Source organism: Leucopleurus acutus (assembly GCF_964270905.1).
Source record: "Leucopleurus acutus genome assembly, chromosome: 17".
Taxonomy (NCBI): domain Eukaryota; kingdom Metazoa; phylum Chordata; class Mammalia; order Artiodactyla; family Delphinidae; genus Leucopleurus; species Leucopleurus acutus.
In genome coordinates, this window is record NC_139159.1 from 29,580,717 (window position 1) to 29,601,668 (window position 20,952).

Here is a 20,952-nt window from a genome sequence, read left to right on the forward strand (position 1 = left end):
ATACCAATTGTGCAAAGCTAATGACAATGGAGAATAGGGATGGTTTTTTTAATAATCTTCTTATTGCCAATGCAGAAGATCACACTCTCTAGGGTAAATCCTAGAAACTAAGCTAGGGATTTGCCTATGGTTTCTCAAGGGTCCCGGCAAGGTCTTTTCCTCTCATTAGTTTAAGCTACCATCCTGACTACAATCTCTTTGGGAACTAACTAGATTGTATCTAAAGATAATCAAACATTTATGGCTTAGCCTTTTCTTTGACTTCAATCAGCAGAACCTCTTCCCCAGCCTCCGCAGAAGGAGCCATGCTGATGATGAGTGATTGACGGGTAGTTCCTCTGGGTAAAACTGCCCTTCTAATTGACTGGTGCGCTTCCTCTGCTGTAATAGAACTTGTTCGACATTTGGATGTTTCAAGTGGTTTCTCTGCTGGCTGTCTTCCTTTATCTTCATATTTTTTTCCTTTATCCTCTTCTCCTTCAGAGTTTTCACTTTTTTTCTAGAAGCAACAGTTATTGAAAAGAATTGGTATTGAAATCATAATCAAGGACATTGGAGTCTTTTGATTAATATGTAATAGCTAAGGATCACCACTAAGACAAAGACTGTCTGAATTAAGTTAATAAGGGAATCATGTCTGCCATTGACTATCATTTAACTAAGTTTTCTGATGTGCTGGAGAATGGGGCTGAGCTATCACATTTGAATTCGGTGTTAGTCTACGTCACGTTTTTGTCCCTACCAAGGAATTCACTTCCTATTGACCCTCATGGTCTCTGAATTATTAGACTTAGTGCTCAGGACTCTTTGCTTTTTAAATATTTACTTATTTTATGAAGATGAAATTTTAAATATTTATCTTTTAATAAAAAAGTATTAACCAAATACCATATAAATACTCTAGAATCTCTGGTGTTCCTCCTGCATAAGTTCATGGGAGAACTTCAGGGAGAAATTCATATCTCTTTCCTAGTACAGTCTTCTCCATTTGTCCAATGGGCATTTGATATGGCTTTAGAACCTATTGTATTTAGTGTCATCTGTAGAAATTTCATAGTAAAAAATATACTATGCTCTTTACTGGTGATGCTTGAGATCAGTTTGAGAGAAGCTTGTACCAGGTATGAATGTGTACATATAAAGTTGAGAGCCTTACTTAACATACTGACTTACATAGTTCTTTAACTCCATAAGCCTTTTACACAAAGTATTATTTCCGTGCCGATTAAATAAGGCATTTGGTATACACTGATTTTCATTGCAGTGTTGTGTGTGTGGCAAAGGATGAGGCAAGTTTTAGTCTCTTGAGTGTGACTGACTTTTATAATATTTGCTTTACCAATTTCCTGAAAGAACCACAGCCTCCCATTTCCTACAGTTTTAGAGATAGCATAAGGACTAGATTCAGAAAACCTGAATTCCTGCTGTTTTTCCGTATCTGCCCTCATAAGCTTATCATGAGAATCAAAGAAATATGAAAAAAAAAGAAAAGCAATAACATTTGAGTTTCTTGACATTTCTAGGAATTGGGAGACAGCTTAGTGTAGGTGTGGAAGTCTGAATACCCGAGTAATAGCTTTTGCTCTATCATTGATTGTGATCTTATCCAAATACATTAATCTGGATCTTAGTTTCTTCATCTATAATATAAAAGCTTGGATGCAATCTATGTGGTTATTTCTGACTTTACATTAGTGATAGTAATTGAATGAATATTAGTGAAAATGTTTATTGGCTTACTGGTAAAATGTCATATATTTATAGGTATATATGTATGTCTATACATATACAGTTGATCCTCATTATTCATGGTAGTTTTGTTCTGTAAAGCTGCCACAAACACTGTTAGCAAACCCTGACCTATCTCTCCTAGGGGTAATGCAGGTTTAGGTTCCTACAAGCCTCTGGCTACAACATTTTTGTCAGCTGCTCAATACATAGCCTTGTGTTATGTGCATTTCTGTTTAGAGACACCTTATTTGATATATATTGTTTATTCATTACACTGAACTCACAGCCAACAGTACTATGACTCATGCCTGAATGAAGCTTATCTAACACACATGTTTCTCTGTAAGGCACATCAGAGCATTTTTGTGCTTAGGAACACTAGGTGGTGCTTTGGCGATATGCTTGGGGGCCATTTTTTTAAAATTAATTTATTTATTTGTTTTTATTTTTGGCCGTGTTGGGTCTTTGTTGCTGCATGGGCTTTCTCTAATGGCAGCGAACGGGGGCAACTCTTTGTTGTGGTGTGCGGGCTTCTCATTGCGGTGGCTTCTCTTGTTGCGGAGCACCGGCTCTAGGTGCACAGGCTCAGTAGTTGTGGCTCCCGGACTCTAGAGTGCAGGCTCAGTAGATGTGGCACACGGACTTAGTTGCTCCGCGGCATGTGGTATCTTCCCTGACCAGGGCTCGAACCCGTGTCCCCTGCAATGGCAGGTGGATTCTTAGCCACTGCGCCACCAGGGAAGCCCCATGGGGGCCATTTTTAACAGTGTTGTGTGGGGAGAGGCACAAAAATGCAAAAAACATGGCAATAAATAGACCATGAAAAGATCACTTGTTTACAGTGTGAGAGTTGAAACAAGAAGGCAGAGTGTCTCCTTGTTCAACCTCAGCTGGGAACATGTGCCTCCAGCAACTTAAATTTTTTGCTGCTCTGCACATGTATGTCTGTGAATGACCCCCAAAACACCATAATTATTGATTTTGAGGTTACAAACACATTTTAGTGAGTAGGCAGATTCACAAAAACAGAATCCACAAAAATGAGAGTCGACTGTATTTATGTATATATACATTAAAACTATCCATAATAAACCTGTGAGGATTAAATGTGATGTTATGTAGGCATACAGTAAACTAATAATAAGTGCTGTATATAAAGTATTAATTATTTGCATTAGATGAACCCAGATTATCCCAGTGTCTGAGATGGAATTAAAGTAGGAGCTTGTCTGGTCTTTAGTCCAGTGGTCTCTGTTACAGCCCTCCTTTCCCTCTGCCTTATTACCAGAACGGTTTGTTCTCTCTTCAGTGCGAGTAGTCTTGCAAGACCTGCTTTTCCTGAGCCTCCCAGGAGAACTTTAAACTTTTTGGTGTCTCTTGTTTTGGTGGGAAGAGAAAGGCAAGTCCTTTATTTGGACAAGTTGTCTCTGTGCCTGGAGCCTTGTTCTTTAGAAGCACTCTGTGGACAAGACAGAAAGGCCATTTCAGATAGCACTGTGAGAGTTATGGAAAAACTTACCAGAAATACTATCATTTCTCCTAATCTGTGAAGTTTTCAATGTATAACTGCATAAACAGTTGTTTGTTAAGTGTATCTCATGGGTAAAGTTGATTGTACCCACCATAGCACAGTTCTCATCTTAGATTTTACGAAGTAAAACCAACTCCTCTCTAATGGGGTTTTAAAGGTTATACCTGGCTTTCTTCATGAGGAGCTTTTCAGAATCTGGATAATGCACTAGAATTTCTTGGAGGGTCCTTTTGTCCAGAGTTAAAAGATTGGCAAAGCCGTGGGCCACCACGTTGGCAGTTCTACGGTTTCCTCCTCTTGCTGCTAGAAGGCTGTAAGAGAGAAAAATGAATCTTTGCCACCAGTTTCAATCTTCCTCCACCAAAATCTTAAAAAAAAAACCATCAAATATTAGAACCATTTATACTGCTTCAGAGATCATTCCCTGGATGTGAGAGTTCAGATGAGTGTGCAGAGAGAGTCAAGATGTGGTGGCAATAGAAGTGGCAACAGATTTCAATGCATTTTGCATCTAACTCCCACCTCAAATCAAGGCCTTGTAGCCATCAGAGCCCTGGGAGATTCTTCCTCCCAGATTCCAGAAGTGCAGACTCTCTTTGGACTGGGTATCCTCCATTTGCTCTTTCAGACTAACTTTTCATCCTTCCCGATCCTCTTTGCACTCCAGGAAGCTGACCTCTGTGGGCTTCCTTGGATTTTCATTTGGGTTCAGCCAATGGGAAATACCAGTAGGAAGTCAGAAAGCAGGAAGAGAGTGGAGTTGGCACGTTTCTTCCCCCATACTTCCCTGCCAGGTCTTAAGTTAGCAATGGCTGCAGTTTCTACCAAAATCCACAGCTCCTGGCCATCTCCTGGAAGTACAACTCCCACAGATTTCTTTCTGGGCTCTGGTAATGTGCCCTGCCCTTGTCCCCTTGAGGCCTGGCTGTGGAAACAGCTCCCTTGTAGCTAGCTTCGAGATATATCACCATCTCTTGTTGGGTAGTCTTAGATTTTCCTTCTAATTTCCTTTGATTGGCTTCTGTCAGTAATTCCTTTATTAAAGTCTTCTTAGTTAACTTACTTAAGTGTACCTTCAGTTTTTTGTCTGGACTCTGACAGATCAAGCTCTGACATCAAATCTTAATGATACCCTGGTTACATTAGGTGAATTTAATCTCTTCCTATATGTAACTCCCAGATCAAATATTTTCTCAGTATCATAAATTGCTCTGTAGTATAGTCATTCTCATACAACTTCCCACTTGGAATGTTAGAGAATTCTGGACTTTATATCTCTCAGGGACATAGCTGGGGCATTTTGTGTTTGGGAAGTAACCAATAAATAGTTATAAAATAAATGAACACTCGAGTGAATAAAACAAATGAATATAACTTCTGTCATTCACCAATAATCCGGAAAATAAGGGTTGGTCTTTGAAAGCAAAACAAGAAAAAACACATTTCAAATGTGTAAAAAAAACACTACAGGCTCTGCAGTGAGATGGTAACACGAGATTCAGTCTCTCAGAGTCAACCATTTAGAAATGGAGAAAGAAGGCTCACATTAATAAAAAACAATCTCCAGAGGTGGAAGGGACCGAGAAAGCATTCTGGCAATAGGAATGTTCACGTTTTCACAGCCCTGCCTTTGGGGGCAATGAGATGTGAGAAGCTACGTGAGTGCTGTGCCTGAAGATTGATATCAGACCATGTGTATTTCTCCAGCCGTTGTTGCAGAAAAGGGAACATTTTCGCTGGCTGTTAATCATTAAAAAACTAACATAAGGTTTCAGCTCTGACATGTAAAGAGCTTGGAAGTTGTCACTCCTGTCCTTACAACACGAAAAAGTTGAACAAACTGAAAACCAATGACTTTTCTCAGAACTGTCAAAGAACTGAAGTTGCAGGGTCGACTCCCATCCAAATCTGGGGAGACAGGTGAATGCAGAAAGCCACAGCCAAACCTGCTTACCTGGAACAGAAGCCCTTGGAGCTGTAACTGGTAGGAATACCTAAATGGTAATTTCGACAAATTGCTGTACGTTGAGAGTGAACTATCAAGAGAGGGAGAAACTCTGAGGGCCACAATTATGGGGAAACTGATACTTTTATAGGTTTTACCTTGAGAAACTTCAGCAGATTCTCATGATTGAGAGCCAAGAAAGATCTGCTTGTTGCTCGGGCAGTAGAAGGGGATAATTAATCATTGTAAAATACACCCAGAATATATTTGTTCTCCATTACAAAGGTCTACTATCCAGGGGAAAATATTACCAGAGTCTTATCCTAGCTGGAGGAAGGGCATTTCTCTCATCCCAGGCACCTCTGGCCTTCCTGCCTAAGGGGATAAGAAACACCTGTGAAGATCACACCCCAGGGACATAGATCCATTAAAAGACTTAGATTTAATCATAAAGTTAGAGCTTTCCCCCATACCTGAGCACTATACCAAAGGGGCTTCTGTATGGTAACATTGGGTTATAACTGCAAAATGCAGACTTTCTCTGAAGAGCAGTACTGAGGGAAGGCCAAAGTCAACAGAGGAGATAGAAACAAGGTCACTAGAGAAATTTAGAAGCTCTAGCACCTACAGCTACAGCAAACATTAAACACAGCCCAACTCCTAGCCAGATTAATATAAAACCTCATTCTAAAGACCTGTTTACCTCAGTTCCTACTACCTATTACATCATGTACAGCTTTCAACAAAAATTACAAAGTACACTAAAAAGCAAGTAAAATACAGCCTGAAGAGCTAAAGAAAGCATTAGAACCAGACTGAGATATGACACAGATGTTGGAATTATCAGACAGAGAATTTAAAATAACTATGATTAATATGTTAAAAGATCTATTGGAAAAAGTAGGCATCATACAAGAACAGATGGGTAATGTAAGCAGAGAGATAGAAATTCTAAGACAGATTCAAAAGGAAATGTTAGAAATAAAAAATACTATAACAGGGCTTCCCTTGTGGCGCAGTGTTTGAGAGTCTGCCTGCCAATGCAGGGGACACGGGCTCGTGCCCCGGTCCGGGAAGATCCCACATGCCGCGGAGCGGCTGGGCCCGTGAGCCATGGCCGCTGAGCCTGCGTGTCTGGAGCCTGTGCTCCGCAACGGGAGAGGCCACAACAGTGAGAGGCCCGCGTACCTCAAAAAAAAAAAAAATACTATAACAGAAATGAATACTGACTTTAATGGGCTCATCAGTAGACTGGGCATGGCGAAGAAAAGAATAGATGAGCTTAAAGATAGGTAGTAGAAAGTTCCCAAATTGAATGCAAAAAGAAAAAAAAGGAATGGAAAAAAAGAAAACCAAAAATCCAACCAGAACAGAACATCAAGAACCACAGGACATTTTCAAAAGGTATTTTATATATATGATATATACATAAACATACATCATTCTCTAGTATTAGAAGAACCAGCTGAAGTAATAATGGCCAAGAACTTTTCCAAATTAATGACAGACAACAAATCACAGATCCGGGAAGCTCAGAGAATACCAAGCAGAATAAATACTCCCCCACCCCCATTCCTAGGCCCATCATATTCAAAGTGTAATAAACTAAAGACAAAGAAAATCTTGAAAAGAGCTGAGGGGGGAAAAAAGCCATACATATAAGGGAACAGGAATAAGACTTATAGTGGACTTTTCATCAGAAACACTGCAAATAAGAAGAGAGTGGAGTGAAATACCAAGTGTTGAGAAAAACAAAATCACCAACCTAGAATCCTATGTATAGTGAAGTTATCCTTCAAAAGTGAAGGGGAGATGAAGATTTTCTCAGAAAACCAAAAACTGAGGGACTTTAACATTAGCAGACATACCCTTAAAGATATTGAGAGAAATTCTTCGGGAAGAAGGAAAATGATACAGATTAAAAATTTAGGTCTACATAAAGAGTGAAAGACATGGGAGAAGGAATAAGCAGAGGTAAAACGAAAGTCTTTTATTTTCCTTATTCTTAATTGATCTAAAATATGACTTTAAATAATAAAGTAACACTGCATTGGGTGATTGTAGCATATGGATAAGTGAAATGAATGATATCAGTGTCTTAAGGGTTGGTAGGGAAGGGCTGTTATAATGTTCTTGCACTATGTGTGAAGTGGTATAGTGTTAATGTGAAGGTAAACTTAGTTTAAAATGTGTATGGCAAACACTGAAGTTTTTTGAAAAGAATTATAATTGATTAAGAGAAAAGAGAAAATGGAATCTCCTTTCCTGAGGTTCTCCCCAAGACAAGCTCTGCCTTCGCCCTTTTTTTAAGTAAGAGAAGTAAATTTTACTCTGTCATTCATCCATCCATCCATCTATCTGTCTATCTACCTACCTATCTTCCTGCCTATCTATATATGAAATGGATGTTAATATTTGAAGGATAATGATTGGATGAGCCTATTTCATTCACATTCCTGTCGCCTTGGACATAGGGCAATCCAGTAGTTAGGCAGGGCTGGATGGCACTGGGGAGCTTAATTTGGACCTGAGACTGTCTCTGTGTGTGTCAGACTATGAGAGCAGAACGGAAATAACATATTTAAATGTCAAGTTATTTTGAGATTTCTCAAGCTTTAATTAAACTTGCCTACAGGTTACACATTTGGAGTGCTTGATGAGTTTTTGAACGGAAGAAATAGTCTGTCTGCCAGATGGATTTTGCCCAAACTCTCAGCAGTGTTTAAAATAGCATCGTTTTTTTCCCTCCTGTCCACAAAATGCTTCTCCAGCATTCCACCAATGGAAAGTTTCACTCATTAAATAGCTTAGTAAGAAGATCCCTAAATATTCCCAAGCCCACATAGTTTCTGAAAGAGCACGTGCTGGAGGACAAACAGCCGAGGTTAATGGTAAGTGTCCCCAGGTCAAAAATACTGAACAGAGCAATGGCCCAGGAAACAAGGGAATGGATTCTAATTCTAGGTCCACCTTTGTTTGCTGTGACCTTAAAGAAGAACTTAAGGACCTTTTAAATTTTTACTCCAATCATGTATTTATTAAGTGCCTATCATGTATTCAGCAGGTAAAGTAGTGCAAAAGGAAAAATAGTAAAGCATGGTATGGTTTGTGGAAAGAGTACAGATTTTGGAACCAGATAACGCTACGATTTTATTTATTTATTTATAATGTTTAATTTAAAAGAACTTAAATTGAACTATAGTTGAAATCTACCATTTATTAAGTGTATTTCTGAGCAAGATACTTAATCTCTCTTTTGGATTAACAAGACCACCTTTTAGTACCTTCTGTACTATAGGTATCTGATTATCTTTAGGGAGAGATAGGTGTGTTTTTTTTTTTTTTTTTTTCTGTACGTGGGCCTCTCACTGCTGTGGCCTCCCGCGCCGCAGAGCACAGGCTCTGGATGCGCAGGCTCAGCGGCCATGGCTCACGGGCCCAGCCGCTCCGCGGCATGTGGGATCTTCCCGGACCGGGGCACGAGCCCGTGTCCCCTGCATCGGCAGGCGGACTCTCAACCACTGCGCCACCAGGGAAGCCGAGAGATAAGTGTTTATAGACCGCTGACATTCAATTATGAAGGTGTAATTAGGTAAAACTCCTGGCTGAGAAGTCTTAAACCCTAATTTGGGGTATGTAACTGTAACAACTAACAATAAGTATAATAAATTTTATTACACAGGGTTCTCCAGAGAAACAGAAAAAATAGGACATATACAGATATATATAAAAGGAGATTTATTATGGGAATTGGCTCATGTGGTTGTGGTGGTTATGGAGTCTGAGAAGTCCCACAGTCTGCCATCTACAAGCTGGAGGCCCAGGAAGCTGGTGCTGTAATTCAGTCTGAGTCCAAAGGCCTGAGAAGGGGAGAAAGAGGAGTCTCTGGTGTAAGTCGAGGTCTGGGTCTGAAAGTCCAGAACCAAGAGCCCTGATGTCTGATGTCTGAGGGCAGGAGAAGATAGATGTGCCAGCTCAAGCTGAGAGAGCGAATTTGCCCTTTCTTCACATTTTTGTTCTATTCAGACCATCAGTGGATTGGGTGATCCCTACTGCATATAGTATACATATAGTACATACATATAAATATAATATGTACATGTGCACATATACATATAAACAAATGTATATATACATATAAACAAATGTATATGTATTTACATATACATATACATTTCTGTGTGTATATATCAGAAAGAGCTAGAATATTCAGATAGTCCCTAGTCAGTCATTCATTTCCAGCTTTTTTCCAGGGCTGCCACATACAGCATCATAAATTGTGCACTGCATACACAGACTATAATGTGACTGGAACACAATGTGCACAGCCCTTTTTCACAAAGCTAGTTTATCCAGAAAGCACTCACAAGGATAAGTAGAATACGAAAGAGCATAAGTTGAAAGGAAGAGCAGAAGAAAAACAAGAATGGAAACATAAAATGGGGTTCATGCAAAAATGCAAACTTTGTTACAAGAGGGCTTCGAATTTGGCTTTGTCTCTTATACCATAAAAATCGATGGATTCTTAGTTTTAAGACAGAAATATATGCTGAAGGGCTTTAGTAGAGAGGCCACCATGTAACCTGGTGGACAACATGTTCATATGCTATTATAGATGCAAAACTAAGTTTGCCAGCACTGTTTGTGATGTGGTCCTCAGTAAAGGCTGTGTGTCACTGCAAAGTCCAGTTCCATAGGAGCAATGCTGTGGGTGGGAAGGGCAGTCAGTACAGTGCATATCAGATACTCATCTCTCTCTTTGTTTTCAGTGGTATCTAGAATATCTAGAGAAAAATCATCCTCTTAAACATTACCTTCCTCAGCTGGACTTTTGATAAATAGTTTTTTTCTATGAGTTTGAGATTGTACAGACCATTTTACTTTGGAGGCCAATCATGCAGAAGCATATAAGGAATTCACTGTATAAATTGAAAAGAAAAGGAAAAAAAGAAATTAGTGATAAATTAGAAGTGTGTGGCAATAACATACTCCATAATGACCTAGATACGATGCCAAGTTCTGGGGCTATAAAGATGATTAACATCTGTCCTCAAGCCAAAAGAGAACCCTCCTACACTGTTGGTGGGAATGTAAATTAGTACAGCCACTGTGGAAAACAGTACGGAGTTTCCTTAAAAAAACTAAAAATAGAGTTACCATATGATCCAGTAATCCCACTCCTGGGCATATATCTGGGAAAGAGAAAAGATCTAATTTGAAAAGATATATTCACCCCAGTGTTCATAGCAGCACTATTTACAATAGCAAAGACATAGAAGCAAACTCAGTGTCCATTAACAGATGAATGGATAAAGAAGATGAGATATAGATATAGATGTATAAAATGAAATATTACTCAGCCATAAAAAAGAATGAAATAATGCCATTTGCAGCAACATGATGGACCCAGAGATTATCATTTTAAATGAAGTTAAGTCAGACAAAGACAAATATTATATCACTTATATGTAGGATCTAAAAATTAGTACAAATAAACTTATTTGCAAAACAGAAACAGACTCACAGACATAATACACAAACTTATGGTTACCAAAGGAGAAAGGGGGGAGAGATAAATTGGGAGTATAAGATTAACAGACGCATACTACCATATATAAAATAAACAAAAGGATTTACTGTATAGCATAGGGAACTATATTCAATATCTTGTAGTAAACTATAACAGGAAAGGATCGAAGAAAGAATATAGATATACACATATATGTATAACTGAATCACTTTGCTGTATACCTGAAACTAACACAATATTTGTAAATCGACTATATTTCAATAAAAAAAAAATCTGCCCTCAAGCTGTTTGTAATCTAGGAGTGGGATAAGCGTGGGCGAGGGTTGTCTAGTCGACTAGCAAATATTGATAATAACATTAGTAATAGTAGTATTACTAGCTAATATTTTTAAGTGCTTACTATGAGCCAGGTATTTTTCTAAGTTCTCTTTTGTATCAACACGTATAATGCTTTTCAATCCTATGAGGTAATTATGTATTATTATTACTCTGTTTTAATTGATGAAGAAATGAAACCTCAGTTGAGGACCTCACCCAGAGCCACACAGCGCATTGTTGTTGAGTTGGATGCAAACCTAGACAGACTTCTTAAACAGATAAACACAATTCAGAATGATTAATGCTTTGATAACTGTAAAAAAATGAGAATGTTTCCTAAAATGAAGAAGTTTCTTGTCTAAAAGCATACTCTCATGTAGAATTGTTTCCTATAATAGAAATAAAACTAACTCTGAATACTATCTATGGAAAGAAGATCAATCACATCCAATGCTGAGTGAGAGATTACAACTTCATATATCTGTTCTCATTAAGCAAATTTCCAACTGGATTATATTTGGAGTGCAGGAGGTTAGGTCACCTGTGTAGACTTCTATGAGATATTCTTTTACTCTTTTCAGTGTTATTGGAAAACACTTTGTTGCTTGAAAGTTTTTACCACTTCACTAAATATAAATCCTAACAAAACTTTTGTGGGTGAGCAAATATCAGAGGATGTTCTCGTGTCACCTCTGCCCAGACTGCTCGCTCTTTGCAGATACTTTGATATTCATAAAACCACTGCAAGGCAACACATGTTAACCTAGATTTTTGAGAAAAATCTCTATGTATGGATTTTTATCGGAGTTAAAGAGTTCAGATTTCACAGATACAAAACGTGTAGTCCTCTTTCCCCCAGGAAGTCTTGATTTCAGAGTTGAATTGACCTTAGAAGAAGTAGATAATCAGGACTTCCCTGGTGGCGCAGTGGTTAAGAATCCGCCTGCCAGTGCAGGGGACATGGGTTCGAGCCCTGGTGCGGGAAGATCCCACATGCCGCGGAGCAACTGAGCCCGTGCGCCACAACTACTGAGCCCGTGTAACAACAGAAACCACCACAATGAGAATCCTGTGCACCTCAACCAAGAGTAGCCCCTGCTCTCCACAACTAGAGAAAGCCCACAAGCAGCAATGAAGACCCAACGTGGCCAAAAATAAATAAATTTATTAAAAAAAAAAAAAGTGGATGATCGATGAAGAATCTAGGTAAAAATTCTAAAGAAGGAGAGGAAAAAAGGAATAACATGCACAGTTTATTCCTTGCCCTCTTTATTTATATCAAGTACCCAGGAGGATATATGATACTCTGGCTGGAAATTACTGTATCAAACAAACTAATATTCTAGCTTAACTATGTGTTTCTTTGGGGTCAAAATAGCTAACAATGTCATATATTAATGACCACATGAAACTGGTGAGGTAGGTTCTTACCTACACTTACTGACATGGAAATTGAGGTCCAGAATCTAGTGAAGTGACTTATTCCAGAACAAATACTTACAAGTTTCATTGCAGAAATTCAAATCCAAGACCAGAGCTGACTTCAAGTCATGGAGTCTTTTCTTTACACCCTAAACTCTAATGCTGCTAATGAAGCCATTGTTATTGTTCTAATGATAGAGATTTGCACATGGATATTAGAAAAATCAAGGAGGAAGCCAGTTGGGCTGGTCGTGATAAGCTCTACCAATGTCTGACAATCAGATTCTTTACTCCCTCTCTGCTATTCCAAATGGTGGTAAAGAGCCTTGATTTTCATAGAATTAGAGTCACCAGATGAAGTCAGTTTAGGAGGAGTCCTGAGAATATTTGAATACATGTTTAAACAATGGTACTGATAATGTAGTGGTTCAGAGGAATATTGTGAAACTTAGGTGAGGTTTGCTTTCTGCTCTAAGCAAAAAATGCTACACAAACAGAGACTGTATATTAAAGAAGGTAGTGAAAAATATAAACACATATTTTAACACAGGTAGTATGCACAGGATTGAGCCAGAAAAAAATGGAAATGAAAAGTTTTCTCCCTCAATATTTATCAATCTTCTTACCCCTGCTCATACTTCCAATGTATCTACTATTTCTGTCTTTTAGGAAAGGCAGGGTAGTGGGTGAAGGAATAACAGAGTTATTCTGATGAAGAATAAGAATATGGAATTAAAATAGTCCAAAAAACTAAAAGTCTACCTTGGTACTCTCATTTTGAAAACTGAGTACTCAGGGAAAATAGGCAAACATTGTTTGGAGGGAACAAAGAGGTTTAAAATTATTCTTCAAAATATTTGGCCTTTTCACAATGGTATAGAGAAAATATTTGTTAAATATGCAGAATGGGTGATTTGACCAATATAGCTGGTGAAAAGTCAGAACTTAAATACTTTAAATAAAAGCCAGACTATCTAAAACATATATCACTGCCAAAATTCTGCCCAATAACTTGTTATATATGATGAAAAAAGGATATTGTACAAAGAAAGAAACGCAGAAAATAAATATGATCACGTTTGTGAAAATAAATAGGCCCAGAGAAAATTAATTGATTTATCAAATATTTATTGCGGACCTATTATTTTCTAAGCACTATTTAGAGAAATGCAAATTAAAACAACTATTAAAGTGCAAAACCAACTGAGAATAATGAGGTAATATCAATGGTACTAGAGAAAAATAGCTATACATTGCATGTTGTATCTTAAATTGGTTCAATTTTTCTAGAAAATCATCTGCCCATATATTCCAAGAGTTATAGAAATGTTTCTACCTTTTGACCTAGTTATTTCATTTTGGGGAATAAACTTCAAAGAAATAAAAGAAAAGCAAAATGATCTTACAAAGATAAACGTAGCAGTCCTATTTTTTTTTTTTTTTTTTTTGCGGTACGCCGGCCCTCACTGTTGTGGCCTCTCCCGTTGCGGAGCACAGGCTCCAGACACGCAGGCTCAGCAGCCATGGCTCACAGGCCTAGCCACTCCGCGGCATGCGGAATCCTCCCGGACCGGGGCACGAACCCATGTCCCCTGCATCGGCAGGCGGACTCTCAACCACTGGGCCACCAGGGAAGCCTGCAGTCCTATTCTTAATAATAAAAACTGACAAAAAGGGTACAAGGCTGAATATGCATATTCATGACAAAAATGAATGTGTATTAGTACATTTGCAAAGATAGAAGATAATTACGTTAATTTATTTATAACAATGACTATTTATTAGGCACTTATGTGTACCAGGCACTCCCCTGAGGGCTGGGGATCAAGTGCAGATCGGGTGTGGTGTCTGCTAGGGACTGTGTCTGTGTACAAAATGGAAAAATACAGCCTCTCTGGGCAAATGCAGTCCTATAGGTGTAAAGCTTGGCCAGAAAAATGCCCCCTTTCGCAAAGTAAAGGGCACCTGTGCATGAGGGGAAGTGTAACAGTGGGGCTCATGCTCAGGAGTGGACTGCAGGCTGCATTCCAGTTCTCCCAGGCCCTGCCTGGACATCCTGATGCAGAGCACAACTGGCACAGCCATACATTGTAGTCCTGGTGCTTATGAGTTAGTGAGGAAGGAAGAAAGACACTGAAGAAATAAATGCACCAGCAAGTGCATGATTACAAAGGTAAGTGTTCTGAAAGATAGGAATGTAGTCCAACTAGAGAATATAGCAAGGAGACCTGGGTGGTCCCTATAATGGAGAAAAAGAAGTCCTGAAAGTAGGTGAGATTAGGTTAAAGGGGTGGGAAACCTATATGGGCAGAGGTAAAAACTCCCCATGGCTGCTATGGAAAACAGTATGGAGATTTGTCAAAAAATTAGAACCGCCATATGATCCAGCTATTCCACTTCTGTATGTTCATCCAAAGAACACAAAAACTAATTTTAAAGGATATATGCACTCCTATGTTCATTGCAGCTTTATTTACAATAGCCAAGATATGGAAACAGCCTAGGTATCCATCAGTGAATGAATGGATAAAGATGTAGTGTATATACACAATGCAATACTACTCAGCCATAAAAAGATGAAATCCTGCCATTTGTGACAACGTGGATGGACCTTGAGGGTTTTATGCTAAGTGAAATAAGTCAGAGAGAGAAAGACAAATACTGCATGTTTTCACGCATAGGCGGAATATAAAAAACACAAACAAAACAAAATAAATGAACAAACCAAACCAAAACAAAACAGAAACATAGATACAGAGAACAGAGTAGTAGTTACCAGAGGGGAAGAAGGGTTGAGGGAAGGCAAAATGGGTAAAGGGGGTCAACTATACGGTGACAGATGGAAGCTAAACTTTTGGTGGTGAGCACTCTGCAGTATATGCAGAAGTCAAAATGTAATGTATACATGATACATATAATATTATAAACCATTATTACCTGAATAAAACAGTCTTTAAATTACAAAATTAGGAAAAAATAAACCAACTCTCCATGGCTGGATGGCATGTGGCACATTCAAGGAACTAAAGTCTGGATTAAAGAGAGCAAGGGGAGTGGGCTACACCCTGCAGTAGAGAGGTAGGCAGGGCTAGACTCTGCAGGATCTTGTAGGTCAGGCAAGGACTTTTAGATAAAAAAGAACATGTGAAAACATTGAGTGGTTTTAAGCAGGAGGGCAATGACATGATCATACCTGTTCGTGAAGGATCCCTCTGGCTGCTAGTGGGGCCTGGATTACAGAGGGTGTGGTGGTTGGAGTGGCAGACTTGGAGCAGCCCTGCAGTTGTCCAGTGAGAGAGGGAGGTGGTGTGGACGGAAGTGGGGTCAGTGGAGAAGGTAAGGTGCAAACAATTGGAGACACACTTTGGACGTGAAATTGATAGGTCTTTGAGGTGGACTGGCCATGTAGGGTGAGCTGAAGGAGTGTCAAGCAGACCTTTTCTTTTTCCCCAGTAAATTTCAAAAGTTAACAATGTAAAAAGGTTAGTATTATATTAGTTTCCTGAGGCTGCTGTAACAAATTACTGTAAAACCAGTGACTACCAACAACAGAAATTTATTCTATCACAGTTTTGGAGGCCAGAAGTCAAAAATCAAGTTGTTGGCAGGGCTGTGCTCCCTCCAGGGACTCTAGGAGAGAATCCTTTCTTGCCTCTTCCAGCTTCTGGTGGCTCCAGGAGTTCCTTGGCTGTGGCTGCATAACTCCAATTTCTGCCTCGGTCTTCACACGGCCTTCCCCTCTTCTCCCTGTGTTTGTGTGTCTTCTCCTCTTCTGTCTCATGTGAGGACACTTGTCATTGGATTTAGGGCCCATCCAAAAAAATCAAGAATGAGCTCACCTTAAGATCCTTAGCTTAATTATATCTGCAAAGACTCTTTTTTTTTTCTTCTTTTTTTCTAAATAAGGTCACATTCACAGGTTCCAGGAGTTCGGGCATGGATATATCTTTGTGGGGGCCAACATTCAACCTACTACAGGCATTATGTGAATACTCCTTTACATACACCCTTGTACAGGCTATCAGGACTGACCTTTGTGCACACATATTGTCTGCACACATTATTTTCTCCACATGTCATTTGAGAAGCACTGAAAGGTCTGCCTTCAGTTCTCAAATAACCTCAAGCAGTTGCTCAATCTGAAGGATTGGTCCTTGTGAAGGCTTTGTACTCCATAACATCCTGCGTATGCTCCATCATTGAATGCAACCCATACATTTTACTACCTAGTATTGGAATCTTTTTGTTTCCTTGTCTTTTATTTATAAGGCCCTTGAGGGGAGTGATTGTTTCTTGCTCACCATTCTTGTTCACCATGCCAGGCATGGCCTTCTTTGAGGCACTTCACATTGTACTGTAAGGTGTAATGAATATAATTTTCTGTTTTTTTTTTTATCAAATCACAATTAACTACTTAATTAATCAGAAATTTCTGAATAACACCTGCAAATTATTTTGAATGGAGGCAGAATATCAATGAAAATCAACACATTGTACAGTTTTTATATAGCTGCTGGTGACATAAAGATGGAAAGTTTTAGTTCTTACATTTTAATAGCTTAGTCTGTTGAGGATATCCATTTGAATGAATTGATTATAAATTAGTGGTAATTCCTGTAGTAAAGTCACTAATGAAATACTATGAAAGCATAGAACAAGGAGCAACTAGTTGTTTGTGGGGGGGGGGGGCTGGTTAGAGATGGCTTCAGAGAGGTGACATCTGAATTGAAGTCTTGAAAGGTGAATAGGTATTTTCCAGGGGGAGGACATTCCAAAGGGAGATGAAACCAGTAGGGATTTCTATTGAAATCATAATAGCACTAGCAAGGGTAAAAATTCAGATGCATTTCAGGAAAAGTGAGATTTTAACAGATGTAGAAGGAGGATAGGAAGTGGTTAAATACATTCGGTGAATAAGACTTGGCAATAATTGTAATTGTGAAAACAAACAGTGGAGTCAGTACTGCTACAAGGCTATCCCCCAGCAGACCCTGAGTCTCTCTATTAAAAATGGGGTGTCTGAACTCCTCAGATTTTAATTGGAAATGTGGTCTGCATTTTCTCCATGACAGGCTGTAAATCTATATTTTAGTCAGTGCTTTGCTCTTTTGGATTAGTATATAATGTCCTTGAAAGCCCTCAGTTCTTTTCTTTCTTATTTTTTCCTAAGAAAAAAGAACCTTCGTTAAAAAGCTACATGATAGTGCTGGATTTAGCTCATTTTAACAAAGGTCACAGGTTTTTTGAGTAGTAAACACAATTACTAGATCTTTCCAGTATCTAGATGTTTGGCAGGCATGCCTCCATTGCTGGAATAAATAACTAGAGCTCCAGGGGCATATGACAGCTGTGGGCCTGTGAAGCCTGGGGGTATCTGGGAAGAGGCAGATGTATCGTATTTCTCCTCAACCACAGCCAAGAAGAGAATCAAGGCAAAAACCTCCCTTTTGCTTGAATCAGCCAGATTACTGAGTGAATTTAGAGCTTGTCTGGTCTACTGGTTTCAATTTGGCCTTAGAAACCCAGTGGGTAATAGGAGATTTATTTGAGAAGCTGCTGTCAAGAATTTAAGATTCCTTTCAATTGCAACTCAGCAGCACCTGGATTGTATTCTTAGAATATTTCCTACTGTGATGATAATATCAGCAATTAACATATTTGTATTTATAAAGCTTTATTCTTCAGGGAGTACTCAACCCTTGGGAGAGGTCAGCTAATTAATTTCTGCAATGTTTGAGATTAGACTGTTGCTTGTTTTATGACCTTGAAGATTACAGTGATTATTAAGTCACTAAAGTATTAAATCACTTTTGCAAGTACTCCTAGTAAAGAAGCGATACAAAATAGGCAAAGAACACACAGATCTGGACATTCTGAGTGTTTCTACCACTGCCCCAGAGCAAGACCCTCACACAAGTGCCCACCCAGTTTTAAGCAAGGAGGAAAAATAAAAAAGAGAAGGCACATTATCAACAGAGAATTAACATGATTCAACATTCTAAGGAAACCCTAATTATGCTAATATAAAGTCATCTGAAATTATTCATATCTCTGGAACTCTGAAGATAACTTCTTAGCAGCTATGAAATCAGAGGTTGGATGAACCACCTTTCTTCTGTGGTTTGGTGGAAAGATCACTAGGCCCTGATCCATGAAGCTCGTGTTTGAATATTGTCCCTTTCACTTACTAGCTATGTTATCCTGGGCCAGATAATTGACACCTTGGAATTGCAATTTTTCCAATCATGAAATGGATATGTTAATAACTGCCTGACAGTGCACTCTTGTCTTTACCCTAAGAGACAGCATCCTAGTTCAAGGCTCCATCATCTTTCACTTGAACCACCACAACTGGCTTCTAATTGATCTCTATTTCATTCTCGTTTCTTTACTGCCTCTTTTCCACATAGCTGTTAGAGTGGTCTTCTAACATCATAATTCAAATTGTATCATTCTTTTGCCTAAAATCCTCCATTGGTATCCACTGGTATTTAGAATAAAATACAAATTCCTTACCATGGCCTAAAAGGCCTGTACAGTCTTGTCTTTGAGCACCTCCTTGGCCTCATCTCGCCACAGTGTCCCTTATTCTCTGAACTCCAGCCATACTGACCTCTATGATGTTCAACCAGATACGCTTGCTCTACCTCTAGGCCTCTGCCCTTGCTATTCCATCATATGGGAGGCTCTTCCCCCATGTCTGGATGGCTGCTCCATTTACTCTCTCAAGTCTCAGTTGGAATATTATCTGTCCAAAGAGGTATCCCTGACCATTATATGTAAAGTAGCATCCCCAGTCTCTAACAATTTTTACCTCTATAGCAGTTATCACAATGTGATCTTATTGTCTAGTTTATTTATTGTTAGCTTTCTCCCTCAAGACTGTAAGCTCTTGTTTACTGTTTTCACAGTACATTCCCAGAGTTTAGAGCAATACCTGACTGTCTAGCATGTACTAGGCACTCAAAATAAGTGTTTATTGGATGAATACATGAATATGTTTAAATACAATAATACATATGGAATGTTTAGCCCACAGAATGCTTGAATTTGCTGTCTGTAGTGTTAGACCTTTGTATCCATGGCTTGTGCATTCACATATGGGTCGTGCAATCCAGTTTATTGAGTCCTGGTGTGTGGAACCCTCAGATGAGGGACCCACAGATGCAGATGGCTGACTCTACTATGCCATTTTATTTTGTTTTATTTTATTTTATTTTATTGCGGTACGCAGGCTCCTCAGTGTTGTGGCCTCTCCCATTGCAGAGCACAGGCTCCGGAAGCGCAGGCTCAGCGGCCATGGCTCACGGGCCCAGCCGCTCCGCGGCATGTGGGATCCTCTCGGACCGGGGTGTGAACCCGTGTCCCCTGCATCGGGCAGGTGGACTCTCAACCACTGCGCCACCAGGGAAGCCCTTCTCTTCTAATTATTAAGATGAAGGATAAAGCGGTCAAGTAACAAAGGAGCAAAGATTGTAAGTGGTGGTACTGGGGTTTGGACTCAGGCAATTTGGTCCCACAATGATAATCATTATCACTCACCTACTCAAAACTATTGTCTTAGCCTGGCATTCAAGTTCTCCAACAATCTGATGACTAACTCTCCCAATCTCCTCTTTCATCATTCATCCATTCATTTATTCACACATTCATTATTCAACATATATTGAGCATCTACTTTATGCTAGACGCTGACCTAAGTCCTGGGCCTAAAGGGCTGAATGAGCTAGTTCTTTTGGGGAAGGGAAAGGATAAATAGAAATGTGAAAATCCTTATTTTATCAATGCTGTCAGCACAATCAAACCATTGGTGAATTTGAGTGGGAACTTTACTTATTTTATGGCCCAAGACTTTTCTTTTTTAACAAATGACAGACTTCAATATTACAAGGTGTCTTTTCGATACCTGATTTCTCCAAACACTGCTCCAGCTTTCAGAGTAACCAGAACTTGAGTGCCATCAGCTCCTCCAAGAACTTGGACTTCTCCTTGCTTAATGATATACATTTCCTTGCCAATTTCTCCCTATATGCCAAATGTAAAGAGGAAATGGTAGTCACTTTATTCTTGACAATTATGCCCCAAATTAAAAGATATAAACTCTTTTAGAGGAGTAAATGTAAATGAAGGAAGCAAGGAATAGAAGTGTAATAATAATTATCTTAAGACCTGAGGTAGTTATGGACATCAGTTTGACATAACATGTGAAAGGAAATTACAAGGAAAGTGATACCTTCTAGAACCTGAGCACTGTGTGCCATCACTGGACAGGCAAAGATACTTCAGTCAGCACATTGTTTTAAGAATGGGATTGGAGAGAGGAAATAACAGATTGTAAGCATATTCACCTTAGCTTTGGTGATGACTGCTATGCTTTGAAGAAGTTGCTTAGTTTATCCAAAGAACATGGGTTACAGTCATCTAAAGGTGAACTCTACTCTTCTGCCTATAGTACTGAGGTCTGATTTTAGTAAT

At 39.1% G+C, this 20,952-nt stretch overlaps 1 protein-coding gene across 1 annotated transcript in view; it reads right to left on the bottom strand.

Moving 5' to 3' along the window:
* Positions 1-238: 238 nt before the first annotated feature.
* CNGB3 (cyclic nucleotide gated channel subunit beta 3) overlaps positions 239-20,952 on the bottom strand; it is a gene marked incomplete at both ends in the record, with an annotated part of 148,181 nt that continues 127,467 nt past the window's right edge. The window contains 6 exon segments of the mRNA XM_082858993.1: positions 239-499; positions 1,566-1,640; positions 3,017-3,096; positions 3,099-3,190; positions 3,427-3,573; positions 20,384-20,502. Coding sequence (XP_082715119.1) covers positions 239-499; positions 1,566-1,640; positions 3,017-3,096; positions 3,099-3,190; positions 3,427-3,573; positions 20,384-20,502 — 774 coding nt within the window.